Source organism: Trachurus japonicus, chromosome 19 (assembly GCF_045865225.1).
Source record: "Trachurus japonicus isolate A0001 chromosome 19, Traja_1.0".
Lineage (NCBI taxonomy): Eukaryota > Metazoa > Chordata > Actinopteri > Carangiformes > Carangidae > Trachurus > Trachurus japonicus.
In genome coordinates, this window is record NC_140925.1 from 24,096,069 (window position 1) to 24,114,179 (window position 18,111).

General features: G+C 40.5%; 1 protein-coding gene across 1 annotated transcript; it reads right to left on the reverse strand.

Moving 5' to 3' along the window:
• Positions 1-1,280: 1,280 nt before the first annotated feature.
• On the reverse strand, positions 1,281-16,559 carry LOC146968150 (uncharacterized). The gene is made up of 11 exons (XM_085762299.1): positions 16,370-16,559; positions 15,848-16,147; positions 5,316-5,432; positions 5,081-5,203; positions 4,585-4,727; positions 2,695-2,827; positions 2,531-2,576; positions 2,366-2,403; positions 2,166-2,253; positions 1,661-1,907; positions 1,281-1,439 (listed from the first exon to the last, which is right to left on the reverse strand). Exons 1-11 carry the CDS (start codon positions 16,557-16,559, stop codon positions 1,281-1,283), a joined length of 1,584 nt encoding a protein of 527 aa, XP_085618425.1.
• Between the last annotated feature and the right edge of the window lie 1,552 nt (positions 16,560-18,111).

An 18,111-nucleotide genomic window follows, 5' to 3' on the forward strand; every position in this document is an offset into this window, starting at 1 on the left:
TTATGGTACTGGTCCAAGTTTAAAATACACAATTTACACAATTTAAATATATTAGGGGGTCCCTGCTCCACCTCTCATCAGTTTGGGGGTCCTTGGCCTGAAAAACATTGAAGACCCCTTGTTTAGAGGAATAGTCATAATTTCATTTCAACACAGGAACAACAGACAGCACTAAATCATGAGACAAGACAGGCTTACTAAAGTGTAGGCTGTGTCAGTCTGGTCCAAATATGGGACATCTGTGTTTATGGCACACTTTCTGCTCCAGTCACCTGTCTGTCACCTCTCACCTCTGCTATACAACAATAGCAAATTAACTTCCAAATATGACATCCTAAATGTGTATTTCTTTCTTTCCCCTCTTTTAATAATCAATAATTAAAAACACACAAACACACAAACACGCACACACACACACACACACACATATAAACAAAAGAAAAAAATAAAAATGTGCAATCAAATGGACCACAAGTCATTAAAAGATAAATCCTTTGTTGTCATCTCTTGAATGATTATGTTAACTCTGGCCCCCTCTAGTGGTAGTCCGAAAAAATAACACCATAGATGTGTACAGGTGTTGTGCTGACTGTAAATATGCACAGCCTCACTCAGGATTGTTTTGATCATTACTGTAAAATAACTGCCAGTTCAACATTTAATGCACAAACAAAGCACAGTGACTTGCCTTTCTTAGTGTTTATTTTCTCAAGTGAAATAAAATTATAATTAGTGGAATGTTCTTTATTTGAAAATATGGTTCAGTATGTTTAAACATTTTATGGGTATAAGGAATTAAAACAATGTCATATTAAAAGCAAAAAAAGAGGAAAACTGATGCAGTGCATTACATGGTTAAATATTTCTAAATTTAATTCATGCTGAAAGACAGCTTGTTCTCAATCAGTCATAAAAGAGAATAAACAAAATATAATCTCAGTCACAAAATAAAAACATCAAACAATCTCATTTTACAAAACATTTTACACAAAGGGACTTAACAGGGCCTGATTGGGACAAAGGACTCATGAACTTTTATTAGAGTAAAATAAATTTGTCTCATTCACAAAGACATGTTAAACACAGGTGTTTTTTCAGACTAGATAAACTAGACCCGTCACAAACCTCAAATATTTTATGTGCAAAACAAATGCTTGTAAATTCATGGACGAGAGAGACAATAGCATTGGCATCAAACAGTTGCTCATTAAGCAAGATTTTAACTGACTGATAATTAAAATATTGACAAGTCTTTGAAAAGACCCACAGCATAGGCTATCTCATATCCCAGGGTTGCTGTGGCCCTGGTTCTGAGCGTAGGGGTTATTGGCCTGAGCTCGATTCTGGGCGTAGGGGTTACCCTGGGGTCGCCCCTGACCGTACAGGCTGCTCTGTCGAGACTGAGCGTATGGGTTCATGTTGTCCTGGTCGTCATAGCGCTGAAATAGAAAGAAAAAAACAACAACAATCATATACTACATCCCTGATAACCTCTCCTCTAAACCCTGCTGAGTTCCTGAAGTTCCTCCTCCGTGAGATAAAAACTCATTGAAGAAATTTCTTTTACATTCAGTCTAATACGTCTTCAGTTTACTCCCCTACTGCATTCCCTCATAGCTCCTCTTTATACCATCAAACACACAAACACAGGCATGCTCACCGGGTTCCTGCCCACAGGGGTGGGAGTTTGCCGGCTGTTGCTTTGAGTCATCTCCAGGTTGGTCCTGCTCTCCCAGCCGCCGGTGGGTGTGGCTCGTGGGATTCTAGGCACCCCGGCGTTGCCGAAGGCCGACCCAGTAACTGCGGGTGCCTGGGCGTTGCTCACCAAAGGCGCCTTGATAGGAGCGGGGCCGACATAATCCTCTCTGTCTGCATTTTTGCTCTTCTTAGACTTCTTCTTTGAGGGTCTAAGAAGATATAAAAAAGTACACATTTATGTAATACTGTCATGTTTCTTCATGCCATGTGTTTGTATCTAAAATAAAGTGACAAACACAATAAAAATGCCTCATATGTATTGGGTTCCATAAAAGTTAATGTGTAACATAAATGAGAAAGCAACATGACACAGACATGGCAGAAGCAATAATGACTGATTGAAGGTGGGTGAATGAACAGATAAGATAATAATAATAATAATAATAATAATAATAAGATAATCTCACTTTAGTGCCACGACAGGCAGGAGAATGATCGTGATGAGCAGCAGTGCCCCAAGCACAGAGCCAACGATTACCAGCGTCAGTTTCCATGCTAAGATACAACACAATAAGGGAGATGTTAATAACATTGCCACACTCTTATAAATAAATAACAACAAAGACAAACCCAACGCTTTTTAAAACATGGTTCACTGTATACTCACTTTCATCGCAGTTGAGACCAGAATAACCAAATGGACAGCTGGAAGACAAGAAGAATGGTTCATTGCTCACTTTCATTTGAAACAACACCCTTTACACACACTGGAGTGATAGGGTCAGTGGGATAAATCAAAATGGTTAAATAAGAACATGTTGTGAACACGTACGCTTCACATTCAGTGTCATCCTTTGCTTGTTGCCCACTGGGACAAGCTGCAAAAGAAGACAACATTTAAATAGTCTGTAGTGTAGTGGGATTGAGATTATCAACACACTCACACACACATACTACTCATGCTTCATCTCTCTCCTACTCACTAAATGCACTTACCAATGCATATTCTGTCACTGAAGTCGGTCTTAATGTAGTTTTCTTTACATTTACATGTAAAAATTCCGTCTTTTGACTCGCATGTTGTACTGGTGCTGTCACAGTGCTTTGGGTCGCACACTTTTTCGTCTTTAAAGGAAGGAAATATAAAAAGATAACATCATTAAATCTCAGTTAAGTACATGCAGACGCACAAAACTAAAAAAAAAAAATATGATGTGAAATGCAGATTGAAATGTACAGTGGACGAATAGCAAGGGCTCTACTTTGTTTCATTTCTGGCGAACAACGTGTTTTGCGTGTGGCATTTTGCGTGCAGTTTGCAGTGGTTACTTTTCACCTATATCGGATAGTTCTGCGTTAATGAACTGCAACAGTGAAATCTGCAAAAATATTTCCTTAAAGCAGAAGTAAGTGGTCCGGTCGTTTTCGCTAATGCTGCGTTCCAGGCAGGCTTTTGAAATCGTAAATTACAGCTTCAAGTCACAACTTACGACTTTGTAGCGTTTCAGGCAACCCACTCGTGTTTTTCCGACCTGTTTTACCGGTGAAAGTCACTATAACGGCCACTCGTAACTTCCGACCGGTGAACTCGTACCAGATCGAACTGGTACCACTTCACAGTCGGAAAAATATGAGTTTCCTTGAACGCACCATAACAGTCCTCGTCCCTACGTCGCCACATTCACGGCGTTCCTTGGCTGCACACACAGCCCTTTATGCCGTTCTCTCTCCTCATTGGATAAAAACTGTAGGATACGATAAATGTTTTCTCTTCGGCTCAGAGCAGAGCAGAGGGAGGGACTGAGAGACCCGTGTTTCAGTCCAAACTCTATGTAAGTGATTGCTGTCGGAAGATATAACTATTTAAGACTTATATTAACACAAATATATCACTTACTTCTGCTTTAATAGAGCTAAATATATATATATATATATATATATATATATTAAAAAAAATCTAAAGACCAAATTAGATAAACAATGCAGATTTGTGTAGTAACCTTACCTGTGAATGTTCCACCTCCCAAGCCACAGTCATTACATAGAACTTCGTTTTTCATCGTTTCTTGAACTTTTTCAGTTGTGATGGGGGCATCTGCATTGAAGAAGATCTCCACAGATGCTATGGCTGCTCCTGACCTTGTCCAAAATTTGCTCCTAGCTGGAGATTGCCTACATGGCGACAAATCACACTTACTCATGGTTATACTCTGCAATCATTAAGTGCATTATGCTGAAAGCACACTTTGGAAGTATGGTCCTAGATAAATAAACAAAGAAGTAATAAACAACTTTGTCATTCTTGGACTTACTGGAATTTCAGCACTGTAGAATTAGCATAACCAGTATCAGCAGCTCTGTAAACCTCATCCAGCTGTGTTGTGGAGAGAAAATACCATTTTGTTGAGGTAATCATGGAACTGGGAATGAACATCCTTTTACACATCAGTTTCATTTCTGAGATCATTCTGATCTGATAGGTATTATGTACTAGCACTCAAAGGTTTAATGCCTTTACCTTTATAAGTGTAGTACAAAATTAGTTGTTTTTTTTGTTGTTGTTTTTTTAAATCACTATGGTCAAACTTCACAGTGTACTTTTCACTTTGAGGTGCCACAAGTCTTCAATGGACAACATAAGATGTATTTTTATCATGCCATACAGCCCATCTTTGCTGTTGCAGCAGATAAATCCAATCAACTACAGTCAGCTGTTGGTTTGAGGGTTGTCTTCTAGATAATAATTGATATGTGTAGCAATCATGGATAAATGTATGTGGCCTACCACTCGAAGCCAGTAGGTAGATAAGGAGTATTAATAGGAATGTCTTGTATTCAAAGTGTAGAGGTCACACAAATGTGACCCCCACGACCCCCCAAAAAAACACAGATGAAGAGAGGAGATAACCAATTGCTTACCTTGTCAGTGATCATTTTTGCCGCTTCTTTAAATTCAGGCGACGTGTTCTCTTTCAAGGCCTCAACAAATTTAACGGAATTTACACTTAGTTTTCCAGGGAAAACTTTGGCTGAAATAATGAAACAAATCATCTTTAAAAATATGCATGTATTTTTCTGTTATAACCTATTAAAAAGACTTAAATGTGCACATTGCTTTCTTGCTGAGAGTTAGCTGAGAGCATTGATCCTCTCCAAATATGTCCATTAAATATGAAGCTACAGCAGGGAGACAGTTACAGTAGCTTAGTGTTACGTCAGAAGTCACTGCTCAAGATGCACCCCCAGTCAAAGGTGTCCTGGACACAACACCCATAATTACAATAGTTCTCCATATAATACATACAGTACATACATACACAAACATACATGTCAACTGGTTACTTTAGGGAGGCTAGTTAGCAACATGCAACCAAATACTTACCCTTCTCACAGCTCTTGCTGGTATAATTATAGTTAGTACCCATCGGGCACAAACATACAAAGGTTTCGTCAGCACGATTCTCACAGGTGCTCCCTTGCCCACATGGGTTTTCACCACAAGGACCTTTAAGAAAGTACACACAAAAATGTAAGTGTGTACTGAATACTGTGATCAATTAAAAGCAATGTAGGATTGGATACAGAGGAAATTATGGATTGTTGACATCTGGAATTACCTGGGTCAGCGGTGGTTGCTTCTGGGGGGGCAGTTGTGTCTGCTGCTGGGGGGACAGTGGTCTCTGCTGCTGGGGGGACAGTGGTCTCTGCTGTTGGTGGCGGAGTGGTCTCTGCTGCTGGGGGGACAGTTGTGTCTGCTGCTGGGGGGGCAGTGGTCTCTGCTGCTGGGGGGACAGTGGTCTCTGCTGCTGGGGGGACAGTTGTGTCTGCTGCTGGGGGGGCAGTGGTCTCTGCTGCTGGGGGGACAGTGGTCTCTGCTGCTGGGGGGACAGTTGTGTCTGCTGCTGGGGGGACAGTGGTCTCTGCTGCTGGGGGGGCAGTGGTCTCTGCTGCTGGGGGGGCAGTGGTCTCTGCTGCTGGGAGGGCAGTGGTCTCTTCTGCTGGGGGGGCAGTTGTGTCTGCTGCTGGGGGGACAGTGGTCTCTGCTGCTGGGGGGGCAGTTGTGTCTGCTGCTGGGGGGGCAGTGGTCTCTGCTGCTGGGGGGGCAGTGGTCTCTGCTGCTGGGGGGACAGTGGTCTCTGCTGCTGGGGGGGCAGTTGTGTCTGCTGCTGGGGGGGCAGTGGTCTCTGCTGCTGGGGGGACAGTTGTGTCTGCTGCTGGGGGGGCAGTGGTCTCTGCTGCTGGGGGGACAGTGGTGTCTGCTGCTGGGGGGGCAGTTGTGTCTGCTGCTGGGGGCGCAGTGGTCTCTGCTGCTGGGGGGACAGTTGTGTCTGCTGCTGGGGGGACAGTGGTCTCTGCTGCTGGGGGGACAGTTGTGTCTGCTGCTGGGGGGACAGTGGTCTCTGCTGCTGGGGGGGCAGTGGTCTCTGCTGCTGGGGGGACAGTGGTCTCTGCTGCTGGGGGGGCAGTTGTGTCTGCTGCTGGGGGGGCAGTGGTCTCTGCTGCTGGGGGGACAGTTGTGTCTGCTGCTGGGGGGACAGTGGTCTCTGCTGCTGGAGGCGCAGTGGTCTCTGCTGCTGGCGGGACAGTTGTCTCTGCTGCTGGGGGGGCAGTGGTCTCTGCTGCTGGGGGGGCAGTTGTGTCTGCTGCTGGGGGGACAGTGGTCTCTGCTGCTGGGGAGACAGTGGTCTCTGCTGCTGGGGGGGCAGTTGTGTCTGCTGCTGGGGGGGCAGTGGTCTCTGCTGCTGGGGGGACAGGTGTGTCTGCTGCTGGGGGGGCAGTGGTCTCTGCTGCTGGGGGGACAGTGGTCTCTGCTGTTGGGGGCGGAGTGGTCTCTGTTGCTGGGGGGACAGTTGTCTCTGCTGCTGGGGGGACAGTGGTCTCTGCTGCTGGGGGGGCAGTTGTCTCTGCTGCTGGGGGGACAGTGGTCTCTGCTGCTGGGGGGGCAGTTGTGTCTGCTGCTGGGGGGACAGTTGTGTCTGCTGCTGGGGGGACAGTGGTCTCTGCTGCTGGGGGGGCAGTGGTCTCTGCTGCTGTGGGGACAGTGGTCTCTGCTGCTGGGGGGGCAGTTGTGTCTGCTGCTGGGGGGGCAGTGGTCTCTGCTGCTGGGGGGTCGGCAGTTGCTGCTTGGTCAGTGGTTGTTGCTACGTCTGGATGTTTAGTTGGTGAAACAGGCAAAATCAAATTAGACAACGAAGAAAATCATCTCCACAAAATCTCTTTTATTTAACAGATCCCCATTGGGAAGGTAGAGGCTACAGCGGTAAAAGATAATGACCAAAAAATGAGAATCACCTCATCAAATTCACCTTGCTAGATAACAAAGCCTCATCTCCATCAAATTATTAACAAAAATCACAAAGAATATGCAGGCATGGGGAGATGAGCTGAATGTAGAGTTGGAAGATGAAGTATGATGAATGTTTAAAAAGTATAGCCACATGACTGTTCTGTGAATTTTAGGCATTGCCTTATGCAGTTCAAGACATTACATAGATTGTATTATTCTAGAGAAAAACTGCACAGTCTCTTTCCTGATGTTCACCCATTTGCAACAGATGCAAGTCTGTGACTGGTAACATAGTACATTCTTCTTGGTTATGTAGTAAAACTGTACACATACTGGAAAAGCTTCTCTATGCCTATGGGAAATGTTGGGAGCCTGATCCGCTTAGCCATTCTCGGGCAACTTCCCCTTTGTCTTTTGACGATAAATATGAGAAAAAGACTAGGCTATACTATTTGGAACTGTGATTGCGAAGAAGTTAATCCTCCGGGCATGGAGGGCGGACATTGCACCCACGTACGATCTGTGGTTGGGAGAAATGGCAAATATGCTTCACCTGGAGAGACTGATGAAGACAGGGAAGACATGTTTAAGACCCTGTGTAGGAGCCATATAAGAAGCCACCCTGTACTGCAACTGTTTCATGGAAAGGACTATGTGTCGGTCACTGTGAAACACCTTTGTATGTACCTCTCATTTTACTCTTCACTTTGTACAGTTTTCTATACATGTTTAGTTTATTGCAATGACTGTGGCCTTTATTATTTCTTTACTCGATGAGCTGATCCTCTTCATGTTTTATAGTTTTGGGGTGGGGGGAGGGTTTTTTTTCTTTTATCTGTTTGTCCTGTGTTCCATTTCCATTTTTAAAAACATATTTTTAAAAAAACAGTAAAGTTGATAGAATAAAGTTATTTCCTGGAAAAAAAAAAAACATCATGAAGAATTACATAGCTTTATGATAGAGCAGCATGATTTATGGATTTATAGGCAGAGATTCTTCTCAGAAGATAAAAAGGACTTGTCAGGGCAAAGGTGGCTGGTGAGTGAGGCATTGTACAGCCATATTTTATATTGACAAACTGAAAAATCAGTTATTCATTGCATAAATGAATTTGGTTTAAGTGTTTGTGCATACTGTAGTATAGTTTTGTAACAGCAGTATGATCAAATCACCAGTACTGTTTATCTAGATTATTAGATTAATTTAACTGTCTCCTGTCTGTAAACAATGGGCTAACATATACCATCTCTAAACCTTTATACATGGTGCAGTTAATAAATGCCAAAATTAGTATGAATCACAGTTACAAAAGTTTCTTTCATTGTTAAATCATATTTAAATGAAGGCACTGTCCTACATATTTATGTAGTTCATTTTCATGAAGACAATTTTGAACCCCCAAAACTAGAAATAACTGTCATAGAATGGTGTTTTTGTGAACAGTATAACGAACAGGTAGATTATGGCAAATATGAGTGTGATGTTTGATTTGTTTGTGTGTAGTGATTCTTCTATCTCTTATGAATATTTTATTATGCTCATGATAGTGTTTGCCTACTTACCTGTTTTGAACTTTTTTTTTTTTTCAAACTTTATTTAAAAGTTCCCATCACAGTCAGAACATTGACCGTGGACAATACAAACAGTCAGGCATCAAGGAATTAAATAAACAAATACAGCATGAGACATAAAGTGGATGAAGTGCATAAGTATGGAGTTATTTTTGTCTCATAAATATCTGTAAACGCACAGAAGGTGATTTACAAATGTTCCTTGGTTTGCACCAGGTTTGCACACGTGTTTTGCGATCCACAAATACAAATTTCTAATATGTAACTTGTATTTTGGTTTTTACAAATAAATGTGTATTTGTAAATATATTGTATATTTGTAAATGTATAATTTTCCATTTGTAAAAACAAAAAAGCCATTTGTAAAACCGAAAATTCTGTCTGTGAAGTGTGACTGCATTTGTGGATCACCAATCACACACACGCATCTCTTTCCGCAATGACGTATTTCTGAGACATTCCTGCCGAGATCAAGTGGAACTCGCTGCAGAACCACAACTCCAGCATCAGCCCCGCCCACCAGCATCAGCCCCGCCCAGGGGTGTAGCACCAAATTCTGGGCCCTGTACACTCTCAATGTCAGTGGGCCCCTATCCATGCCCGCGAGGCGCGTGAGAGAAAAAAAAAAAAAGGGGGGGGGGTGTATTTATACAATCTACTACAATCAACTACAATCAGATCAGATTATATTGATGAGTGGTTCTGAATTGATGCATTTGGCCTACTTGTGCTCAAATACCTAAAACATTAGGCTACATCTGGTTTGTGTACTAACATTTTGATCCATGACACTCGTGCACATTTTGATGTAAAACATTCATTCTTGAACAGGAGAACAAGAGACAACTGTACACTCAGAATCAAATCAAATAAACTACATTCCTTTTGTAATGAGAAGGTACAGTAGAAATGAACAGAAAAATATTAAGTTTCAATGTGAAAAAAAGAAGTTGTGACTGGTTTCTGCTTTTTACATCAAAGGCCTATGTCATCTTATCAATAGAGCCTGCAATAGTACAAAATGTCAACTGTCAAATTGTTTTTCATCTTGCAGAAAAAGAAATAAAGGCTTGCTGACATGACATGTAAAGATTTTACCAGACAAAAATAATAAATTGCGTTATTGCTCAATTAATATATTACTAGTGTGCACTTGAGCCTACAGTGATATTGGTATGTTATTTACATGTTGATATATGCAGCAGCAATACTGCTAGATGGATCATTCATTAAATCTCAGCACGGAGTTTCACTTTCAGCTCTGCTGTGTTAGTAGACAAAATGCTATAGCACACACACTGAACCAAAAGGCTAACTTACTTTAAACTTCAGGTAAACAACTCATATTTAGACAGCAATTCTACCAGTCAGCACCACTCTCTCTCTTTCTCTCTCTCCACCTCGCGAACCAATATACCAACGTAAGGGGGGGTCGGAGGGGGGAGCTCGCCTTTGAATACTTGAACAACGATCTCACCTTGTCTTTGCTCATCTCTAATCTCATCTTCAGAAGAGCTGCCAGGACTGACCACTGCTGCTTCTGCTGCTCCAGCTGCTGCGGCTGCGCCACTCTCTGTTTCTGAAACTGGTTAATATTGACAACTAACGTTAGCTGGCTTGTAATTGTCTTTATACTTACAGCCGCAAGCAGCCTGGTTGGCAGCTAGCTAAGCTAAAGACTTCACGTGAGCATACAAATATAAGCAGCAGCTGTCTGGAGTGGACTATGTTAACTTTAATTGGACTTTGCATGACAAGCTAACTTGGTTCACCTTTGGGAAAGAAAGCAGTCAGCAGCTGCCTCCCCTCGTTCTGCCGTCTTTCTTTTTGTTTCCTCTCTTTCTTTTTCTGATAGCCCGATTTATGTTTTTTGGGCAGCATGATGTCCTGCACACAGGTCTCTGATCTGGGCCATGATCTGGGCGCACTGTCTGACCTTACACTTGTTGCCGGTCGCTGTTGGGCGGACTAAACCATTTTGCATCTCCAAGAGGGGGGCCCCAGAATGTCTAATATGTTGGGAGAACTGTGACATTAAGTTCATTCTCTCATTTGATGTTATCAATATATTTGAAATAAATTATGACACCAATTAATTGGAGGGCCCAATTCATTCGAAATAAAAACATCACCAAAAAAAAAAAAAAAAAAAAAAAATCAGGATTTTCATGGGCCCCTCTCTCTACTCGGGCCCTGGGTAGTCAGGTCCACTTTTCCCCCCACTACCACGCCCATGGCCCCGCCCACTCGCCAGCATCAGCCCCGCCCACCAGTTCCAGTTCCACTTCTCTGGAGCGACTGAGCGGAGAAGCACACACAGCCCATCTATCTACAGCACCAACTGCATTAAGATATAGGCTATTTGTGAAAGATGGTGACACAGACTGTTAGTAAATCAATTTTCATATCACATTGATTACTGTTTTAACATTTGAACTGTATGTACCGGTATATTTATAATATATATGTATGTACCTGTTAAATAGATAGAAGTTCAGGGCTTCACTTGTATAATGTTGGTAGCGTAGTTGGTAGGAATGTTAACCCAATGACAAGGAGATCAGTGTTCAACTCCCAAGGGAGTCTTTTTTTTTTTTTTTTTTTGTATTTTCCATTTTGTATCTATAATATGTATATACTAGTGCTGTCAAAGTTAACGCGTTGATTTTGGAGATTATTTTAAATTAAAAAAATTAATGCAATTCACGCCGTTTTGTTGGTGGCTGACCCGTTATGTGTGCAGGCAAAGCATGCACCGGCTGTAGCACTGTTATCCTCATTGGATAAAAACTGTAGGATACGATAAATGTTTTCTCCTCGGCTCAGAGCAGAGCAGAGTGACTGACAGACCCGTGTTTCGGTCCAAACACTCTATGTAAGTGATTGCTGTCGGAAGATATAACTATTTAAGACTTATATTAAAGCAGAAGTAAGTGATATATTTGTGTTAATATAAGTCTTAAATAGTTATATCTTCCGACAGCAATCACTTACATAGAGTGTGGCGACGTAGGGATGAGGACTGTTATGGTGCATTCAAGGAAACTCGTAGACTCGTGTTTTTCCGTCCTGTGAAGTTGTATCAGTTTGATCTGGTAGGAGTTCACGGGTCGGAAGTTACGAGTGGCCGTTATAGTGACTTTCACAGGTAAAACAGGTCGGAAAAACACGAGTGGGTTGCCTGGAACGCTACAAAGTCGTAAGTTGTGACTTGAAGCTGTAATTTACGATTTCAAAAGCCTGCCTCGAACGTAGCATTAGCGAAAACGACCGGATTGCTTACTTCTGCTTTAACACAAATATATCACTTACTTCTGCTTTAAATAAAAGGAAGAAAGAAAATGGCAGGACATATTACATTTCTCCAAATATTTCTTCAATTATGTTAACAGTGTGTATACATTTTTTATTAATAATTAATTAAGTGTTGCATTTTCCTATCTTTATTATTATAGTATAACAGTAGGCTATATCTTTGGCATTCAAATTAATTGGTATGTTGGAATGTGATGTGATGTAAGCTTCATTTTTTTTCCAAAAAATCTGGGAAAAATTACATTCAAAGAAAAGGTGCCTAATCGTTTCCACTTCGGCATTACAAAATACACAATTGGCATCAATATTGACAAATTTTGACACAAATTTGTTCGTGGGGTAAATGTTATGTATAATTTTATATTGAACTTCTTTGATTTTATTGGAGATAACAAATTTATGTGGAAGGAGCCATGTTGTTTTCCAATTAATGTCAGAGAAAGAGGAAGACCATACACATTTTCCTCGAGGTGTAATTTTCCTTTTCCTGAAAAAATGATTCCTTATATGTTTATTGTTAGAATGGTGACTCATAATGTTTATACCATTAATAAAGAGGGTAAAGTCAACTTTCTCTGCCTCTTGCCTTTCAAAATGACCTTTTATCAATTGGAGAATGCCACTGGGAATAGCTTTTATCACTGTTTGAAATTCTTTATAGGTAACAGGGAAGATTTTAGATCTAAGAAATTCTTCATAACTAAAAATTTCACCTACATCATTTTGTAAATCCTTAAGATATATTATTCCTTTTTCAATCCAATGTTTCAGAAATAGTGATTTATTTTTCCTAGTTATGAACTCATTGCTCCATATAATAGTTTTATGTGGAGAGAAGTTACGGACAAAGCATAGTTTTGCTGCTGAAAGGGCTTGTTGGTGAAATTTAGATAATTTTAGTGGTAATTTTGAAACATCATAATCACAATTTAGGAGAAAAGGTAACCCTCCAACTTTCCCCAAAATATTCTGAGGTATAAAATACCAAAGAGATTCTGGCTTTTTCAAATATTCTTTTATCCATTTTGTCTTAAAGGTATAGTTCATATCCATATAGTCTAACAGCTCCATGCCGCCATCCCCTCTCAGGGCTGCCAAGATCTCTTTTTTTAAACGATGGCATTTGTTTTTCCAGACAAAACTAATTAGGGTATTATTTATTTCTTTACAAAGGGATTGTTGAACAAAAAGAGAGAGAGTAGGATATACAAATCTAGACATACCGTCTGCTTTACTCAGAAGAACTCTACCTAATAGGGACAGATCTCTTTGGAGCCACATAAAATATTTTTAGTTTTTTGTATTTTAGGTTTGAAGTTTTTTGTTTGACGTTCAATTATATTTTTAGAAATATAAATTCCAAGATACTTAATATTTTCTTTAATTGGTATTTTACATATAAGTGTTTCATTTGTGTTGTAGAGACATAGGCCTAGTATTTCACATTTTTTTAAATTAAGTTTTAAACCTGAAGCAACAGAAAAGGTGTCTATTATCATAAGTGCTGTCTCTATTTGTTGTTTATTTTCCAAAAATAAGACTGTATCGTCTGCTAATTGAGTTATCCTAATCTCTCTCTCAAAAATCTTTAACCCTCGAAAGACATTGCTCTGTCTAATTTGTATTGAACGCAATTCAACGACTATAAGAAAGAGAAATGGAGAGCAAGGACATCCTTGACGGACTGACCTAGACACTGAAAATCTTTTTGTGGTATTTGGGAAAAACATGACACAGCTACTAATATCTTTATAGAGCATTCTAATATAGGATACAAAATTTTCACCAAAACCGAAGGTTTGAAGAGATTTAAATAAAAATTGATGCTCTACACTATCGAATGCCTTGTAGAAGTCTAAAAATAAAATTAAAGCGTCTGAATCAACATATTCAGAGTAATCTATTAAGTCAAGGATAAACCTAATGTTGCAACTTATGTGGCGATTATTCATAAAGCCAGTTTGAGTTTCATTTATGATTTCACTTAAACCTTTTCTTAAACGCCTGGCGAAAATTAGTGAGAGTATTTTAGTCAACATTGAGCAATGTTATTGGTCTATTGGTATCCAATAGAAGGTGGTCTTTGTCTGGCATGGGAAGCAAAGTTATTATGCCTTGTTTCATGGTTGTGGTCATTTCTTCATTATTTGTACATTCTTTCAGCATTTCAAAAAGAGGTCTTTCAATTATTTCCCAAAAGCACTGGTAAAATTCGACAGGAAGACCGTCCATTCCTGGAGATTTTCCTTTTTTCATTTTGTTTACTGCTTCAAGGATTTCAACTTTAGAGATAGGTTTTTCGCAGTCCAATTTAAAATTATCTGATATTTTAGGAGTAAATTCTTTAGCATTATTAATAAATTCTTCACCTTTTATTGAATTATAGTTAGAGCTGTATAGGTCAGAATAAAATTGAAAAGTGTGATTTGCTAAATCAGTTGGGTTGGAGGTTACAGAATTATCTATTTATAGAGATGTGATATTATTTCTCTTGTAGTTCCTTTTTTCTAGGGCGAAAAAATAGCTTGTATTCTTCTCACCTTCCTCTAACCATTTAGCCCTGGAGCGTAAGGCTCCCTTGGTCATATTATTATATAAACTATCTAAATCATCTTTCAATTTTATCAGTTTAATTTCGTCCTCTGGAGTAGGGGAACTTTTGTTTATTAGGATATTTAGTTCTTTCATAATTTCAGATTCTTTAAGATTGCTGCGTTTTTTCATTTCTTTACTGTGTCTAATAGCTGATTCTCTGATTTTAAATTTAAAAAATTCCCATTTTTGTATATTACTGAGTTCTTTTCCATTAAAAATATTCCCAGCAATTGCTTTGACTGAGTTACAGAAAGCTTCATCTTTCAGTAAATTACAATTTAATTTCCAGTAACCACGCAGTGTTGCTTTTTGTTTTAGAGGATTAGTAAAGGAAATGACTATCATTTTGTGATCTGAAAAGGGGGCATAACTATGTGATATTTCGGAAACATATTGCATAGTGTAAGAAGATATTAACCACATGTCTATTCGAGATTGTAAAGAACCACTAGCATTACTCCATGTATACTCTTTTTGGTAAGGGTGGATATATCGCCAGGCGTCTATAACATTAAGTTGCTCACCTAAGTGTGATATCACTTTAAATCTTGAACTGGAAGATATTCTTGCTGGTACTCTGTCCATTAAGTCATCAGCTGCATCATTTAGGTCACCGCCAATTATTAAGTGAGCCTCTTTATATTTCTCTTTGAGCTTCAAAAGTTTTGCTGTCAGTTGGACAATCATATTTTTTGCTAGAGCATTGTAATTATAACCATAAATGTTATTCACCACCAGAATCACATTGTTTACTCTAAGCACTAAAATAATCCATCTACCTTCTTCAGATAAGTGAGATTCTATAACATCCCCTTTAAATTTATTAAACAGAATAGCTACTCCTGCTGAGTTGTTAGAACCATGACTTAAATAAATCTGGTCTCCCCATTGACTTCTCCAGAACGTACGATCATCTTCACAGGAGTGTGTCTCTTGTAGAAAAAATAAATCGGCGTTAGACCTTCTGAAAAAAAAAAAAAATTGCCTTTCTTTTGGTAATATTGCGTATACCATTGACATTAAGAGAAAGTACTTTAAGGTTGATGAAATTGTTGGTCGCCATAAATAAAAAAATAATAAAAAATAGCTGGATGCCGACTAACTAGAACAATCAACAAAAAAACAACAACAAGAAAAGAGCTTATTTAAAACTCTCTACCTTTGGAAACAGTTAGAAAAACTCTGAACATTATGAGTATCAGGCATATAAAATGTGCTGTTTTGAGGCCATAACATTACTTGTAATGAGCTTTCTTAATCCTTTTTTTTTTAACTTTTAATAAGCATCATGGTCTTCAGAGCTGGCTTTTCACACAGTGAATTTTACCCCATCGATGAAGACGATCGGCCCTTGCCATCTGGTTTTCTTTCCATCCTTACGTGCCTGTTCGACTAAAGGCCACAGTTTGTTTCTGCAGTCTTTCTCGAAGCGGGTCAGGTCTTCGGCCATACGGAGGTTCATCTTCTTCAGGATGTCAGCGTTGCGTGATTCTCTCCAAATCTTGATCCTGAAGGTCCGCATGTTGAACTGGATGATGACTGGACGCGGTTTGTTATCATCCCTCGGGCGTCCCACTCTGTGTACCGTGTCAACCAGGAACCCCATCTTACTTTTTTCATCCGGCGCAATCTGGCTCAATATTTTGAGGACTTCATGCCTCACATCTTCGTTTTCTTTTTCTGGGAGGTTGATGAGACGCAGATTCCATCTTCTGCTGTATCTTTCTCCTTCTTCGTTTTTTTCTTTCAGTTCGTCCACTCTTTTATCCAGCGTTATCACTTTATCCTCCGTTTCTTTAGCTTGAAAACTAAGCCCTTTCATTACTTCTTTTGCCTATTTAATGTCCGCAGTGTTTTGTTTCATTTGCTGCTCAAAGACGGAAAAACTCCGCTTTAACTCACGTATGGCTTGGAGGATGTCGGAGTTAGAAACCGTGTCCTTCTCCTTGTTTTCTCCGCACAGTTTCTTCGGGTTTGGACTTTTGCTGGGAGTCTCGGGAAGAGGAGAACACAAACCGTAGAAACCCTCCTCTGGCTCCATGTCCATCACCAGATTTCCTTTTGTGACTTTTTTTGCATCTCTCTTTGTCATTTCGGCTCACTGGTGCAATGTTGGTGTTAGCTTCGTAGGCTAGCTTGTAACTTAGTTGACGCACGTGTCAAGAGAGTTAATGTCTGTAGGTCGTCACTCGTCAGAATCTTCAACCTATCATCAAAACTCTTCTATCCTTGTTTAGTTGGTGTTTAGCCGTTTAACAAGCCGTTCAAACCGTTGGCCTCGTCAAATTACCATCAGATACTCGTTAATGCTGCAGAGCTTCGCACTTACACGTCTGCTACAGTTGCCATCTTGCGCGACCTCCCTGTTTTGAACTACTCCGTGAACACATCAGACTCTGACGCAAAAGCGGTGCGCCGCTAATCAGCGGGCTTGCTCGCCAGCTGTGTGCTGGAAACCTAATAAGGAGAACGCCATGGTGGAGAGAACAGAGAGCCGGTCGGACGCGCCGGGGTTGGAGCAGCCTCTCACATCACCTGTCCTTCCTGAAAAGAGAGAGTTCCTGCCAGCGAGACCAGGGGACGGATCCGACCTGTGATGATTGTGATGGGCCTACAACTTAGGGAAGTGACCACACTTAGCCTATGTGTGTATGTGTGTGGGTGTGTGGGAGTTTTAATGTGCGACCAGGCTGGCACTGATTTGAGCGTGGATCAAGCCTCTTCCGGGAGTCCGAAAATCACAGCTGGACGATTAAGCGGACATAACTCGACTGGACTTTCATGGTGATATTGCCTCACTTCTGGTTGGATAAAAAGAAAAGAAAAACTGCTTCATTGCTTCCACCTTTAAGTTCTCAAGTTGACTTTGACTCTTTTAATAAAAAGAGAACTGATTTTAATTTATTCATCTTGTTGTCTGTGTTGGTGTGGCCGGGGAATCCGAACCTAACAGTTAAATAATAGAATAAGTAATACTGTTACATTAAGTGGCGTTGTTGGCAGGATTCCCTTTTCCACACCACACAGTATGGCTGATGAACATGTAATACAGCTTGAAGGTGGGGGACATGGTGAAGAGAGAGAAAATGTGACCAGAGTTGAAAATCATGTTGTGAGTCCACCAGTAATAAATGCAATTATAGCTGCTGCGCAGCAATGGGTCGGGGCCGGGCTAATTTTTGCAAATTCTGAGTAACAAACAGGAGAATAGGAAGACAGGACAGTTGACCTTATAATGTTCAATTTGCACCAGTTGAGGATTGAACCCACAACCCGTGGAACCAAAGACCTTTGTCTATCGCACTGAGCTCATTGACAAGTGGCAGTTCAACAGTGGCTTCACAAATTGAGTGTACCATTCACTGTCGTGCAGGCAGATTTGACACCACGGTAAAAAGTAAAATCAGTTTTTGAGGTAAAATTCTGATATGTATTTGTCAAACATCTACTATGAGTCTAAGATGTTAGGAGCCTTCGCACATGGTCCAGTCCAAGCTATTTGGATTTTTAAATTTAGAGGCTTGCTGTGATGCCACCATCAGTACAACTGTCTTGTGTTTCATGTTGAGGACATCTGACATTTTGATCTGTCATCATCATCATCATCATCACCCTTGCTGGGTCTCGAACTCACAATCTCTGAC

Coding starts and splice junctions, on each gene's coding strand:
- LOC146968150 (XM_085762299.1), bottom strand. CDS start 16,559: ATGACAAAGAGAGATGCAAAAAAAGTCACAAAAGGAAATCTGGTGATG. Junction 2,828..4,584: donor TATCTCCTCTCTTCATCTGT/GTTTTTTTGGGG, acceptor TTTCCTTCCTTT/AAAGACGAAAAAGTGTGCGA. Junction 2,254..2,365: donor TGGTCTCAACTGCGATGAAA/GTGAGTATACAG, acceptor GTTGTATCTTAG/CATGGAAACTGACGCTGGTA.